The sequence below is a fragment of the Chrysochloris asiatica genome, unplaced genomic scaffold, assembly GCF_000296735.1.
Source record: "Chrysochloris asiatica unplaced genomic scaffold, ChrAsi1.0 scaffold00040, whole genome shotgun sequence".
Taxonomy (NCBI): Eukaryota; Metazoa; Chordata; class Mammalia; order Afrosoricida; family Chrysochloridae; genus Chrysochloris; species Chrysochloris asiatica.
The window spans coordinates 12,574,363-12,590,031 of record NW_006408558.1 but is presented as its reverse complement, the minus strand read 5'-3'; the positions used below and the strand labels follow the sequence as shown (position 1 = coordinate 12,590,031).

The following is a 15,669-nucleotide window of genomic DNA, read 5'->3' as shown; positions in this document are numbered from 1 at the left end:
TGCATGCATATAGACTCATGAATGCATGCACACACTCACACATGCACTTCACACACGCACACACCCCAAGTGAAATTGTGAGCAGACACTAACTATGCACAACTAAGGGTGCTGTTCTTGATCCTAGCGTCCCCATGTCTGCCGTGTGGTCTTCCAGTGATGCTGGGGAACCAACGAAATGCAGGTGCCACACTTCCAAGCCACCCTCAGTCCTGAATTGAAGACATGCAAGGGGTATACCCGATACCAAAAAATGTGGGGTGCTCAGTAAGCTTAGAGGCGCCTCTTCCCCTCAGGTTGGTGTGTGGATAGCAGAGTTATGGTGATCTCTGGCTGGCTTCCTGTAACCTGTCCCTCCATCCCTCCCTGCCGCTGTCCACCTGGCTCCCCTCACCTGGAAGACGGCCTTCTGAGAAGCAGGTGTGGTTCCATGGCTGCTCCCGGAGTGTGGAACCTCCTCTTTGTGGGGGTCATCTTCCAGTGCAGTGCACCCTGCCCAGCACCTCAGGCCCAGCCTGAGATGGGATTCCTGTCCGGGTCCAGAGATTGACCTGGATCCAGATGGACTCTCCTCCACCAGCTTCCTGGGATGGGCCTTGGTGAACAGACTGAGGTTGAGTTATGGGAGCTGTGATGCCCCTAGCCTGTGGGGTTTGAAGGCTGAGGCCTGAGTGTCTGACGCCCCCACTCTAGGTGTATGGGGCAGGGGAGTGGGAGGGTGACAGACCCTGGGGCTGAGCCCTGGCCTTTCCCCCCACCCCATGCCAGCACTGTGCATAGGGACAGACATCAGCTTCCATCCAGCCCAGAAAGACCGCAGAAGAAGCCAACAGGGTGGTTTGCCTGTAGGAGGCAGAGGCCCCTGAGCCTGAGGGTCTGACCAGGATGTGGTTAGGAGAAGGGGTCAGCAGGAGCAGGGGACATGGGTCATGGGAGTGTTGGGGGTTGTTCGGGTGTGAAGACCATGGTGACCTGCCCACTGGCCCCACCCCATATCTCCCACATCCTGTCAGCCAGCAGCTTGAGCCCCTTTGACTGACTTCAAATTGCCCAATTATCTCTAAGTGCATCCCATCGACCGGGAGGCAGAACTAGATCCCACCTTGTAGATACTTCTCTGCGCCCCCCTTGGCTGCCTGGCTGCTCAACACCATCAGATGGCCTCGTTAGGGCTAATTGCTCTGACATTTAGTGCTGACAGTGACAGGCTCTCTTCCTCCCTGTCTGTCCCCAAGCACCTGGAGCCTGCAGGCAGGTTAAGGCTGGGGGGCGGGGGGGGGCCCTAAGACTCCCTCCACTATGCCCCCCAAGTCTGTTGGGCTTGTGCACTCTACAGGGACAGGATGAAGGCCTTGCTGTCCCCACCTTCTCAGGGCACTGTGGCCTCCAGGACATGGTCAGAGGGACAAGTACCACCCAGGGACGAGGGGCTCTAGTGTGTGTTTGACCATGTGTGTGTATGTGTGAGGTTAGCATGTCTCTGCATGACACTCTGTGCATGTGAGCGTGTCTCTGTGTGTGAGTGCCTGTGTACGTGTGGGTTTGTATGTGTGAGCATGTCTCTGTGTGTGGATAAGGATGTGTGAGCATGTCTGTGTGTGACCGTGTGTGAGCAGTTCTCTGTGTGTGTGTGTGACTGTGTGTATGAGCAGTTCTGTGTGAGTGTGACCGTGTGTGTGTGAGCAGTTCTGTGTGAGTGTGACCGTGTGTGTGAGCAGTTCTGTGTGTGTGTGAACGTGTGTGTGAGCAGTTCTGTGTGAGTGTGACCGTGTGTGTGAGCAGTTCTGTGTGTGACCATGTGTGTGAGCAGTTCTGTGTGTGTGTGACTGTGTATGTGAGCAGTTCTGTCTGTGTGTGACCGTGTGTGTGAGCAGTTCTGTGTAGTGTGGTTGTATGTACATGTCTGTGTGCGACTGTGTGTGAGAGCAGTTCTGTGTGAGTGTGGGTACCACACAGGTGACCACATGAGGGATCAGGCACTGCTGGCTAACTTGGATCATTTGCTGCTGAAAGCTACTGGAAGTAACCACTGACCCTGGGTTTCTGGGGAGCATGCCCACCCACTTACTCAACCATATACTCACTCCCCACCCACCATGCACCCATCAGCCCACATACCCACTTAGACTGGGGACTGCCAGGACTGGGGGGGAGGGGAGGTGCACCTGAGGCTTGTCACCCCTTGGGCCACTCTGAGACCAGGATGTGGTGCTCTGTCTCCCTCCACTAGGCACCTCTGTTCCGGGCCATTGACTTGAGGGCCTGAGGAGGGCAGGAGGGGTGCCCCCAGGCACACATGGAGACCAGGCGAGTCACAAGCCTGCTCCTTGCTGCAGTGTGGATACGGAAGCCTGTTGTCACCGTGGCCTGTTAAACCCTGCGCTTTCCTGCTCCACACAAGAAGATGGTAAATCTTGGAGCACCATTCAGCAGATGGGGGGTGCCTGGAATTATTTGAATGTTGGGAGGGGAGAGACTATAGTGCGAGGGGCAGAACCTGGGTTCAGGGAGTAGGTGCTAAAGGCTTCCAGGTCGCTCAGAGTGGAACTCTCGTGGTCCTGGGCAGGTGCTTGTCCCCCCTTCACCAGTGCCCGCCTCTAACATTCCCTGAAAACCACTCTCCTGGCTTGGAGGACTCTGCTCCCCATCATCCCTGACCTTGGCCCCCAGAGAACCCTGCCCAGCCCTGGGTCCCCAGCCCTGGGTCCCCAGCCCACTGTCCCCCTCATTGCTGTTTCCCGGGCTTCCTGCAGGGGGAAACTGACTGGGCCTGGGGTCCCCAGAGCCGCCTCCAAGGGGAACTGAGAGGCTTAGCTCCTTACACAGCGCTCCCGGCTCAGGTAGGCCACGAATTAAAATCCAATATCTGTGTCGGTGGAAACATTTGCTGAAAGGTTAAGTCCACATCTATTGTGAGACTCCCCTTCCTGCCCCCCATCTCTGAACAAACAAGCAGAGCTGGCTGGGGGCAAGGCTGGATCTCTGTCCCTAAGGGGTCCCCAGAAGCCCACCCTGGAGGGGCAAAGTGAGAGACTCTTGGAACTTCAAGGGGTGCAGGGGGCTGGAACATAGCTTCAGTTTGGGGGTTCCTGCAGTCTGCTACCCCTGGAGGACCATAGCGGGGGAAGACAAATCTCAGGGGGTCCAAGAGGTGTTTGAGAAGGACTGGCCAGTGAGGAAGGGTGCAGTGGATGAAGGAAAGTTGGGGTGCTGCTGGTGAAGAGCAGCATGAAGCTGGTGGATTTGGGGGTGCCCGATGCTCTGTACCAGGGCACCATGTCTCCCTTTGATCCCTACTCTGTTTTCAGGGTTTCTGCCCTGAGGCTGCGCTAACTGGTCCCACAACAGAGAACTCTCCCTGGTGGTGGTGGGGGGGGGGGCAGAGCCCAGCACCCACCCCCATTTCATCTGGGTGGGGAGATCTCAGAGTGAAACCATGGCCCTTCTCCCGAACCCCCGGCCTGTCCTTTACACTGGACTCCAGTGTGCAGGCTCCTTCTGGAACTTTCTGGGTCCTACTGAATGTGCCTTGGAATCTGGGTACAAGTGCTCAGTGTAGAAGGTGTGGAGGGAGTAGGCAGTGAGAGACACCCCTGCTGAAGGTATCAGCCTGCTGGTGGGACCCTATGGGGACACTTGAGATCAACAGTCTTCTGAACAAGACTCACCAGAGGATGGGTTCCGGGTTTGAGCCTAGGTACCTTTGTTCTGGGCCATTGACTTGAGGGTCCAGGGTCAGCTGCACTAGCCCCTGACCATGCACCCAGGCCCCCTGTGTGAGGGCATGGACCCCCACTGCCCCTCTCCTGCAGAACGTGAGAAGCCCCTTGCCCTCGGCTCATGAGTGTGACTCACAGGCCACTGCGACCCGCCTGGTGTCTGTACTGAGGATGCAATTAGATTTAATGGGACAGAGCCCTCCCTCTGCCGCCTCCCGCGTGCCCACCCCGCTGCCCTTGGGCGCAGCAGCAGGGAGCGGAGGCAGAGGGGGATGCAGGGAGGGGGCCCACAGGGGCTCTGACGTCAGCTCTGCCTATAAGAGGCTGTGGGCAGAGGGCTGCGGAGTTGGAGCAGGACTTCGCAGCCATGCCTACCCCCAACGCCGCCTCACCGCAGGCTAAGGGCTTCCGACGGGCAGTGTCCGAGCTGGATGCCAAACAGGCAGAGGCCATCATGGTAAGAGGGTATGTGGGCACCAGAGCAGTCGAGCAGGGTCAGGTGCCTGGGTCCCTCCCGGGCTCAGCGTCCACACCAGCTCTGGACCTGGGGCAGCGTGGGGTCTTAGAGCCCCTATGTTAGGAAGCAGTGTCCCTGGCTTCCTCTTGGGGTGCATGAAACTGGACCCTGAGTCTGTGTGTGTATGTCTCGTGTGCTTGTCCCTCTCAGGGCTGTTGGGGTTTGTCTGTATCTTGGCTTGTCTTGGGGAAGATGAGTTTCCTTCTGAAACTTGGAAACAGGACTCAGAAGGGTTCACCTTCCTGAAGGCTTGAGAAGGGATCCCCCCCCCGGGAGCAAGACAGGCCACGGTCACAAGACTCTCCTCTGGCCTTCTTCCTGACTGTCCCCACTGCCCTGGTCAGCAACTGGGTGGGGACGTGCCTGTCTAGGGAGGCAGCAGTCCAGGCCCTGATGAGGCTGAGGGTGGGGTCTTTCGGGAGGTCCCTTCCACCCACCTACCCACCCACCCACACTTACATACACCCATCCATCCTTCCATCCATCCATCCACACTTACATACACTTACCCACCCATCCCTCCATCCATTCATCACATATACATACATATACTCACCCACCCACCCACATACTCACCCATCTATACATACATCCATATGTATAAGCTTATTTACATAGGGTGGAGGGTCAGAGAAAAAGAGGAAGACCTCCAACGAGATGGATCAGCCAGGTGGCATCATTGATGGCGTCGGGTGTGGCAGCGGTAGTGAGGTTGGCCCAGGATCGAGCATTGTTTCATTCTGCTGTGCATGGGGTCGCTATGAGTCGGTTCTGACTCGATGGCACCTGACAACAACAACAACAACAAATTTACATACATCGCCCCTCCACCCCTCCACCCTCCTACCCATCCACTCATCGACCCTCCCACCGTTCCATCCACCCACTCATTCACCCACAAGTATATCCATCCACCCACCCATGCATCCATCCACTCAGCCATCTACGCCTCCACCTTCCTACGCATCTACTCATCTACCCACCCACTCTCCCACTCACCCACCCACTCTTCCATGCTCATCCACATGCTCTGTATGTGTCTCTGTTTGCACCCCACCTCTCGTGTCCTGCTACCCATGGCCTCACTGATACCCTCAGAACAAGGGGCTGTGCCGTGCCCACCAAGTTGGCCCCTTTGGTTGATTAGACTCAGGAGCCCTCCTTAGCTGTGAGGAGGGAAAAGTCCCTGTTCACCCCCAGAGACAGAATCGTCAGCTCCCAGAACATGTGGAATGGGCTTTTGATGGTTAGAGATATTTTATTTCTTCAAACCCTTGGTTTCCAATATGATGCCCTCCCCATGGGGTCCCTTCCTACCCTGTCTCCCAGACCTCCTGGCTGTGTCCACTCCCCAGGTAAAGCCGGACTCTGGGCTTTTCCACTCCTTTAGCCCTAATGCCCATGGTCCCAAAGGCCGAAGGAGGGAGCTCAGTCTTCCTTCACGCAGAGGGACCAGCAGGAACTGAGACTTGTGTGTGCCAGCGGGGTGGGGTCTCAGCTCAGCAGGACTCAGGGACAGACACATGACACCCTGTGACCAGAGCTTTGATGGGGGGCAGAGGAGTGACACACAGCCCTGGGGGGATAGGACATGTAGAAGGGTGGCATGGGTCAGTGGTGGCTGAGGCTTAGCCTCACCCTTCAGCTCTGGGTGTTGGAAGGGTCATACCTCCAAGGCCTGGTTGAGGAAGGGCCCTGGGGTAGGGCGGGAGTGGGACTTGGGATGAGCCTGGCCTGGTCCCTGACCCTCCCCTGGGGCTGGCTGCTATCCACCTTGGGGGTGGAGGGAGACACAGCCCTGAGTCACTCTTCCTGCCATCTAATCCAGTTAGGGCCAGGCCTGGGGACAGAGGTGACACCGTAGGGAGCATGCAGCCAGCATAGGCCCCACGGGTCTCAGCTTCTGTGTCTGCAGACCAGGAGCCCAGAGCACAATTCCGTTGTTTTCTGGTTAAGTGCTGTTGAGTCAGTTCTGACTCTAACGACCCTGTATAGGATTTCCGAGGAGTAGTCGGTGGGTTTGAACCGCCATCTTGCTGACCCTTCAGTGCCACACTACAGGAGACAGCTTGCAATGAGAGCTAGGCTGGGCATCCCTATGTGTCCCTTGGGTGTCCTGTGTGCAGACCCCCTGTGGCCATCAGTGGTTTCCAGGGATGAGCTCTGGTGAGTGACCATGAGCTGGTACCTGTCCCCACAGTCCCCACGGTTCATCGGCCGGCGGCAGAGTCTGATTGAGGATGCTCGCAAGGAGAGGGAGGCGGCGGTGGTGGCGGCGGCAGCTGCAGCGGCAGCATCCTGTTCGGAACCCGGTGAGGCCCTGGAGACTGTGCCCTTTCAGGAGAAGGACGGCCGGGCCCTGCTGAACCTGCTCTTCTCCCTGCGGAACACCAAGCCGGCACCCCTGTCACATGTGGTGAAGGTGTTTGAGGTGAGGTCTGAAGACAGCGTCTGCACTCACACACACACAACACACAACACACATGTGCATGAACATGGACACTGTCCACACATGTGCACATATGCACACACACCACACACACATGTGCACACAAATGGTGCATGCTAGCACGTGTACACACATGTACAGTGCCATGCATGCATATGAATGTAAACACACCATACATGCACTGCATATGTGCACATCTGTGATATGTCCACACACCTACAGTACCATGCATACACCAGCAAGGGCACATATCACACATGTATATACACACATACAGGTGTGTGTATACATAGCCATCTGGTGAGCTGTAGGGTCAGCACTGGACTATGAGACACAGATTGGGGGTACAAACCCACCAGCTGCTCCTCCAAAACCCTATACAAGGGACTGACTTGGCGGCATTTAACAACATGTGCACACATATACAGTCAACACACAACATGCGTGTGTACACACACACAGCACACATGCACGTGTAATTCTCCATAGTGCTGCATATTATACATGTCATTATACACACATATGCACACAGCATACTTGCCCACAACCACATGCATAGGTACTCTGCAAACATGCACACACACACACACACATAGGTACACATGTGCGTATTGGTGTGTGGACATGCATGCACACATGCACCTACAGACATATGTGTGTCCCCAAGGGTAGTGTAGCTGCCCAAGCCATGAGCAGTTCCTAGGATCCTCAGTTCAAATATACAAGGACTGAGGTTTACACACCGGGGACTATGGATAACCCAGGGACCCATCACCACCCCTGAACCCAGTCCTGAGCCTATGTCCCAGGCTTGCTCATTGGCCCCTCTGCCTATCACATGATATGGGGAACAGGTGGGCCCAGCCTGGGCAGCACAGCAGGGGCCTGTGTGCCCTCCCCCCACCCTGGCCGGGTCCAGGGCCAATGTGACTGTCTATTGCATTAGCTGCTGTGGTCACTGGACTGGGCAGCCGGAGACCTGACTCTCAGCAGAAGGTCCCAAATGACATTAGAACCGGACTTGTGGCTGCTCAGCACATGGCTGTTTGTCCGAGGGGTTGTAGCCACGGCGGCGCCCTGCTGCCGTGTGACAGGCGGTGGGGGACACAGGGGCACACAGCAGCTGCTCTGGGTGTCCCCCCAGACTGCTCATGGCCGGGGGGGGAGCCTGCATGAAACCACCAGGGATAGAAGGACATTTCAGGGCTTGGTCTGCCCAGAAAGGCAGTGAGGCCTCTATGGTGGTCTCTTATGGGATCAGTCCTCCCACTGGGGCTGGCAGGGCAGTGGGTGAGGACTGCGAGAGGGTCTTAGTGTGGCCGGCTGGGCTGAGCAGAGACCCTTCTCTCCTGCCCTGCCTCCTAAGACTTTTGAAGCCAAAATCCATCACCTGGAGACTCGGCCAGCCACCAGGCCTTGGGGTGGGAGCCCCCACCTGGAGTACTTCGTCCGCTGTGAGGTGCCCAGTGCCAATCTGGCCACACTGCTCAGCTCTGTGCGCCGGGTGTCCGAGGACCTGCGGGGCGTCAGAGAGGACAAGGGTGAGGCCTTGGGACCAAGGGCAGAAACTCCTTCCAGGACAGGGCTCCAGGGGACCCCATGGAGAGCCAGGCTCCACACTCACCCTACCTCTGTCTCTGCTTCCCTGCAGTTCCCTGGTTCCCCAAGAAAGTCTCTGAACTGGATCAATGCCACCACCTGGTCACTAAGTTTGACCCAGACCTGGACTTGGACCACCCAGTGAGTGATTCCCCAGGTCTCCTGCCCCCACTGGGGGGTCCTATGTCTGTGAGTGGTAGGATGGGCGTGGACCCCAGCTGGCCCTCGCTTCCAGGAGGAGGTTGGTTGGTCTCCTGCCTGGTGCACCAAAGGAACCACTGAGACCAGCTGAGGCATCCAGCCTGTACCAGTAACGGGGAGCTGGGGGTCAGGGCCTGGGGGGGGGCGGTCAGGGAGCCCCTGACAGCTGTCTGTGTGTCCACAGGGTTTCTCGGATCAGGCTTACAGGCAACGCAGGAAGCTGATCGCCGATATAGCCTTCCAGTACCGGCAGTAAGGACACCTGCCCGCTGGGCAGGAAGAGGGGATGAGAGCAAGGGGGAGGCCATCTTCCTCATCTTGTCCCTTTTCTATAAGAACTTAGGGGCAGGGGTGTTGACAGTGTCCCTAAGTCATAGTTGAGGAAACTGAGGCACAGAGAGGTCAAGTGACTTCTGAAGCTGACCAGCCAGGTCATGGTAAAGTTCTGAGGCAGCCTCCTACCTACCCTGCCTTCCCCGGGGGTAAGGGGGGCAAAGGCTGACCACGACCCCTTCCCCCAGTGGCGACCCGATTCCTCGAGTGGAGTACACAGCTGAGGAAGTGGCCACGTGGTGAGACCCAGTAACGGGGTGAAGCTGGGGTCGGATGGAGGGACTTGCTGAACCCTGGAGGCAGAAGCTGCCCCCCATCTTGGGTCAACCCCAGGGAGCCCAGGGTCAGCCCCTCCCATGACTTCCCATCCCTTGGGGTCCCCCAGGCTTCCGGCAAAGGCTCTTAGGGTCGTGGAGGGCGTGTGTGGGCCCAGACAGGGTGAGGGAAGGGCTCTAGAGCTGGCGGGAGGGGCCAGGAGCTGTAGAGGCCTGAGCCCCTCCCCTACAGGAAGGAGGTCTACACCACACTGAAGGGGCTCTATGCCACCCACGCCTGCCGTGAGCACCTGGACGCATTTGAACTGCTGGAGCGCTTCAGTGGCTACCGTGAGGATAACATTCCTCAGCTGGAGGACGTGTCTCGATTCCTGAAGGGTGTGCCCACTGTCTGCCTGAGTCTCCCCCACCCCAGAAGACTCCCATCGTATGGCCGAAGGGCCACGCCACCCTAGGCCATCCCTACCTACCCACCCCCAGACACCTAGCTCATCACCCCCAGACCCACGTCTCCCCTGACCACCATGTGTGACCCGTTGCAGAGCGGACAGGCTTCCAGCTCCGGCCCGTAGCCGGCCTGCTGTCTGCTCGGGACTTCCTGGCCAGCCTGGCCTTCCGTGTGTTCCAGTGCACCCAATACATCCGCCACGCGTCCTCGCCCATGCACTCCCCCGAGCCGTGAGTGCCTCGCCACCGGGTCCCCGGGGAAGGGGGAGGTGCAGACAGAGTTTGGGGGTCTGCGATCCCCCCATCCCTCCTCCTCCCCTCCGCAGGGACTGCTGCCACGAGCTCCTGGGGCACGTGCCCATGCTGGCCAACAGGACCTTCGCGCAGTTCTCCCAGGTGCGTCAACCCTGGACACGGTGGGGCTGACACCAAGTGAGGGGGCCGCTGCCTCAGTTCTGTCGGCACCGAGGGCACGGACTCCCTGGAGTAGGGGAGACCCCTGTGGACCAGGACGTCCATAAAAGCAAAGGGAATCATCTTTTTTCCCCCACCCTGGGGACTGCACTGACCGCCCGCGGCCTCTGCTGCCACCTTCTGGCCACCCACGGAACAGCATTACACTGTGCTGAATGGCTGGTTGGGATGAGTGTGGGTGAGGGCGGTACAGAGCACCCTGGGCAGCTTCTAGGAGATCCCCTGGAGGGGGCTGCTGATATCCCAGCACCCCGCTTCATCCCACTGCACCCTGTCATTCCCGATTCAGCCTTATCTTTCCTCCCCAGGACATTGGCCTTGCATCTCTGGGAGCATCAGATGAAGAGATTGAAAAGCTGTCCACGGTGGGTTCTGAGCACTCCGTCGGGCCGAGAGCCACATCTGTTTGGGGGAGAGGGGCCTCGGTCGTTGTCCGTGGGTGACTGAGCCTCCTCATACCTCCAGCTATACTGGTTCACGGTGGAATTTGGGCTGTGCAGACAGAATGGTGAAGTAAAGGCTTATGGCGCGGGGCTGCTGTCCTCCTACGGGGAGCTCCTGGTGAGCCCATGGGGTCCCAGCAGGGAGGGTGACTCAGCCGGCCCTGTTATCCTGGCACCCGGTGCATCCCGAGTGGGGAATGAAGCTGCCCACAGTCCTCGGACTGTGGAGGGTCTGGGAGGATGACAGTCACCTGGGGCCAGACCAGCTCCCCACTCTAGAACGCCTGCTCCCTGGGGCCTTGGGTGACCGGGGTTCCCCACAGCACTCCTTGTCGGAGGAGCCTGAGGTGCGACCCTTCGACCCCGACGAGGCAGCCGTACAGCCCTATCAGGACCAGACCTACCAGTCTGTGTACTTCGTGTCTGAGAGCTTTTGCGATGCCCGCGACAAGCTGAGGTAGAGACCCCCACCCTGGAATGGGGGAGCCCGCCTGGACTGCAAGCCCCACTTAGGAGACTGACCCTCGTTATAATGCCCTTTGCATCAGCTTCATCCACACACCCCCCCCCCCCATGAGCAAAACCCCCAAGAAGTCTGGGGAGGGGGGACAGGCGGACTGGGGGCGGACCAGGCTTCCAGGAGGAGGATTCTAAGGACACTGGGGTCCCCTCAGCCTCCGGCTCCCTGGTTGGGATGGGGAGGATGGGGTTTAGGTGGGAGAGGTGGTCAGGGCTTGGTAACGGAGCAGAAACTAGGGGACAGCTCTGGTCACGTAGTGATTACGAGTCAGGCTGCTAACCTCAAAGTCAGCAGTTTGAAACTACCAGCTCTTCCGCGGGAGAAAGATGAGGCTTTCTGTTCCCGTAAAGATTTACAGCCTCGGAAACCCTGTACAGGGTCACTATGAGTCGGAACCGACTGATTCCACGGCACACAACCACCAGCTGCGGGGGTGTAGTGACCAGTAGTGACCACGAGGGGGCAGCCACCTTGGTGCCTGCCCAGGTTCCTGTGGAGTCCCGCGGGTGCCTGGGCTGGATCCCACAGAAGCTTAGGGACAGGGGCAGACCTGGGGGCCCTCCAGGGGACAGTCAAGTGGGCTTCATGGCGAAGGAAGGCGAGGGGAACCGAACCTGGGGGGCGGTGCCGGGCCTGGGTGGGTCTCGGTCTCCCACCTCGTCTGTGGTTAGTGACAGGGATGCGCTGGCAGATGGGTCTGGGGAGGTCTGAGCCCCGGCGTTCCCCAGGACCTACGCCGCGCGCATCCAGCGCCCCTTCTCCGTGCGATTTGACCCGTACACACTGTCCATCGAGGTGCTGGACAGCCCCCGCTCCATCCGGCGCTCGCTGGAGGCCGTCCAGGACGAGCTGCAGACCCTGGGCAACGCACTGAGCACCATCCGCTAGGCGCGGGAGACCCTCACTCTGCCGGCCTGCGTGGCCCACCCCAGATCGCGCTATCCCCACCCCCACCCCCACCGCTTGCTGGCCCCTACGCCCCTACTCGCCCACTTCTCAGCTCCGTCCATCCAGGTGTGGTGTCCATCTGTGCTACTGTCCATGGGGCCCGGGTGGTGGGGGCTGCCCCTCAAATCCCAATAAAAGGCAGAAAGCATTCTCGTGTGCCTTCTTGGGGTGATTCTTCTGCCTGGTGGGGCTCCAAGGGCTGGTCCCTCCAGGGTACCCCGCCTCCTCCCTGATTTGTCATGAGGGAGGAGGCCCAGGTCAAGTGGAGTCCCCGCTCCCTGCTCTGGCCCAAAGTACTCTGCCAGCTCGGACCCCCCAGGGGCTCTGCCATGTTTGAGGAGGCTGGAGATGGGTGACCCATCTCTCTGGGGTCAGCTACGTGGGCCTGGGGGCAGGATAAACCTGTGCTGAGGGAGGCTACAGCTGTGTCCTGTGTTCCACACCAGGCCCCAATAGGTAGAGGGCAGGATGCTGGCTTTCAAGAGACTCAGAGGAATAGGGACATGAAGGGTGGACAGCTTGTCCTTCTGTCCCGGCCCTTCTGGCCTCCTCCCCCCACTATAAAAGCCTGGCCATGGAACAAGATTTGGGGGCAACAAGCAACCTATAGATGCACCTCAAAATGTGTTCTGAAGAAAGCAAGACTGTGAACTGTGATGGATTTTGGTCTCCCCAGCAAGGCAGTGGGCTCTGGATGTTTTTAACGCAGCCCATTCCAGCCCCCTCAGTCTGGGTACCCTCTACCCTACCTGCTTACTCTGGATCTTGGAGACCCTTTGCAAGGCACCCTTCTCCTAAGCGTCTACAGCTGACACAGAGGCTGACAAGCTCCTGACTCTTAAATCCTTGGCATGTTTTATCCTGGCAAACTCCTACTTAAATGTAAAAGCCCTCCCTTCCATCAAGTCTGTGGTCAGCCGTCCAGTGTTTTTGCCCCTGCAGCTCAGGAAGTGCTAACCGGGGTCCCTTTCTAAGGACTCTGACCTCATGGAGACCTTGGGGATGGGCAGCATCTCCAATCTTCCCCACCCCCGCCACCCTTTCCTGGACAGCCCTCATTGGGCAGTGGGGATGTCTGCAGGGAACTACTGGCCCCTCCACAGAGGCCTGTGTGTGGTGGGCTCCCTTACAAAATCATAGCCCCAGGAATCCTGCCAGGTTCCTGCTGGTGGGCTGTGGGAAACCAGGGTGGCAGGGACAGACAGGCACAAAAAGTCCTATCGGTCTGGGATGGGAGCAAGACATGGCTTCCTGTTCCAGGTTCTTGGAGCTGGGGTGGGGATGGAGGTGGGCTGTGCTCAATCTGCCATCATCCATAGGGTGAGGGGTTTGTCTTGAGGGGCACATCCCAGGACACCCTAAAGCTAAGCTGCCCAGGGGTGGGCGAAGTACATAGGATCTGTGTGGGGGGGCAGGTTAAGATCTAAGGGTGTCTGGTCTTGGCCACTACATAGTGAGGGTCATGCTCCCCCACTTTAAAGATGACACACCAGACCAAGGGAAGCAGAGCCGTCCTGTAGGGGTCCCACAGCCCTGTCCTGGGATGGAATTGTAGAAGCTATCCTGGCCTCCTCCCCCATGGCCCTGAGAGGGGACACTGTGTTCACTTTAGGGGGGTACAGCTTGTTGTTAGGTACCACCAAGCCCCCTCCGAGTCCTAATGACCCTCTACACTGCAGAATGAAATCCTGCCCGGATCTATGCCATCCTCACAACTGTCCTCTTTGAGCCCATTGTACCTGCCACTGTGTCAGTCCATCTCATTGGGGGTCTTCCTCTTTTTCACTGGCCCCCTACTGGGGGCTTGGGGGCACAGAATCCCAGGGGCAAGGCCCTCCCCACTCAGCTCTCCAGATTGATGTGGAAACCTGGTGGGGGGCAGACTGGGGGATCTACTCTGCTGAAGTCTTGCCCCCCGCTGGGTCAGGGAGGCTTGGCCATCAAGTCCTTCATTAGGACGTTAATGACCCTTCAAAGGAGAGGTGCTGACAACCAGGGACGTGGCCACAGGTCCAACTTCAGGGAAATGAACCAGAAAGTGCCACCTCAGCCCCCGGCCGGCCATCTGCCACCCATGCCCCTGAGGCCCTAATGGGCTGGAAGGTGGGCTTAGAGGAGCTATAAAGCCAATGGATACAGAAGGCCCCAGCTGTCCAAACTACTGCAACTGCAGTTATCAGCAAGCAGGTCTGTGTGGGTCCTGGGCCCCAGGCTGGTTCTTTGTAAGGGGCAGGGGACTGGGCTCCTCTTCCAGGGGTCCTGGGTCTTGGGTCCAGGCTGGCCCTTGGTAAGGGGGCAGGGGCTGGGCTCTTCTCCCGGGGGTCCTGGGTCCAGGCTGGCCCTTTCTAAGGGGACAGGGGGCTGGTCTCCTCTCCGGGGGCTCTCAGGGCTGAGTGCTGGCTGTTCCAGGTGGAGTGTACACAGGTCGCTGCTCTTGTCATGGCTCTGTGGATGCGTCTTCTCCCACTGCTGGCCCTGCTGGCCGTTGGGGTGCCACCCCCTGCCAGGGCCTTTGTCAACCAGCACCTGTGTGGTTCCCACCTGGTGGAGGCGCTGTACCTGGTGTGCGGGGAGCGAGGTTTCTTCTATACCCCCAAGACACGCAGGGATGTGGAGGATCCGCAAGGTGAGCTCCCCACACCAGCATCTTTTCCTGGGCAAGGGCAGAGGGGCGAGGGTGGGCATCTGGCCCAGAAGGGAAGAGCTCCTTGTTACTCCCTCCAGGCTGAGCTGAGAGCCTGGAGTGGACGTGTTGGGAACTGAGGGCCACACCATCCATAGCCGGTGGCTCTCAGAGCCTGGCTCCCCTCCCCTCCCATCCAGCTGCTCTCCCTGAGGGTGACCCCTCAAACCAGTGTCCTCTGTGCTGCCCAGGACAGCAGCAGCTTCAGAGAGGGGTGGTACCCTGGTGGCCTGGGGTCTTAGGTGTCATAAGGGGGCTATTGGGTGGCATCGTTCTAGAGGGGGACCAACTGAGCACAAGAACTTTTAGTTTAATTTATTCTGTGTCTCTGTGGAAGGGGTCTGTCCCAAGGATGGCTGGCAGGTTTGGTGCCAGGTGATCGGGAGGCCCGTGTCGGCACCTTCTGGGGTCCCAGCTGTGGCATTGCCTGGGGACTCAGGGGCAGTGGTGGCAGAAAGCTGGACTAAGGGTTCTTAGGCCTCCATGTCCACCCCTGGGGCCCCTGTCCCCGGAGCTGAGCAGAAAAGTAGGGCCCAGGACTATGCTAGGCGCAGGTGTGGGGGTGCCCCTCCGTCTGACCTCGGTTCTGTCTCTCTTCCCACAGCCGGGGAGGTGGGGCTGGGCGCGGATGGCCTGCAGCCCTTCGAGGTGGCGGGGTCCAGGCAGCAGCGAGGCATCGTGGAGCAGTGTTGTACCAGCGTCTGCTCTCTGTACCAGCTGGAGAATTACTGCAACTAGGGCCACATGGACCCCAGACCCAATAAACGCCGGAACCAGCTCCGGTGTGTCTGTTGTCTGTGCGGCTCAGGTGTGGGAAGGGCGGGCAGGTGGGCAGGTGGGCAGGGCACACAGAGACACTGAGGGGGTCCTCAACACCGTCACTCTTCAGTCACAGAGCCCCCTCCTCACGCTCCCAGAGAAGGGCTGTCAAGGGTCCTGGATGGCTCTGCTCTAGGACCCTGGACTCTCACAGAATTTTTGAGAAAAGAGAAAACATTTTAAAAAAATGTTTTACTGCGAATTATGTGATAGTTTACATGGGAGAACATTAGTTTTACATA

At 58.7% G+C, this 15,669-nt stretch overlaps 2 protein-coding genes across 2 annotated transcripts; both read left to right on the top strand.

The window, feature by feature from the left end:
* Nucleotides 1-4,086: 4,086 nt before the first annotated feature.
* On the top strand, nt 4,087-11,865 carry TH (tyrosine hydroxylase). Its single transcript, XM_006861028.1, has 13 exons — nt 4,087-4,176; nt 6,437-6,667; nt 8,052-8,226; nt 8,337-8,425; nt 8,670-8,737; nt 9,007-9,057; nt 9,326-9,471; nt 9,636-9,771; nt 9,867-9,936; nt 10,323-10,379; nt 10,480-10,575; nt 10,781-10,914; nt 11,706-11,865. Exons 1-13 carry the CDS (start codon nt 4,087-4,089, stop codon nt 11,863-11,865), a joined length of 1,503 nt encoding a protein of 500 aa, XP_006861090.1.
* Nucleotides 11,866-14,364: 2,499 nt separating this feature from the next.
* INS (insulin) lies at nt 14,365-15,346 on the top strand. The gene is made up of 2 exons (XM_006860809.1): nt 14,365-14,551; nt 15,213-15,346. The coding sequence occupies exons 1-2, from the start codon at nt 14,365-14,367 to the stop codon at nt 15,344-15,346; spliced, it is 321 nt and encodes a 106-aa protein (XP_006860871.1).
* Nucleotides 15,347-15,669: the final 323 nt, after the last annotated feature.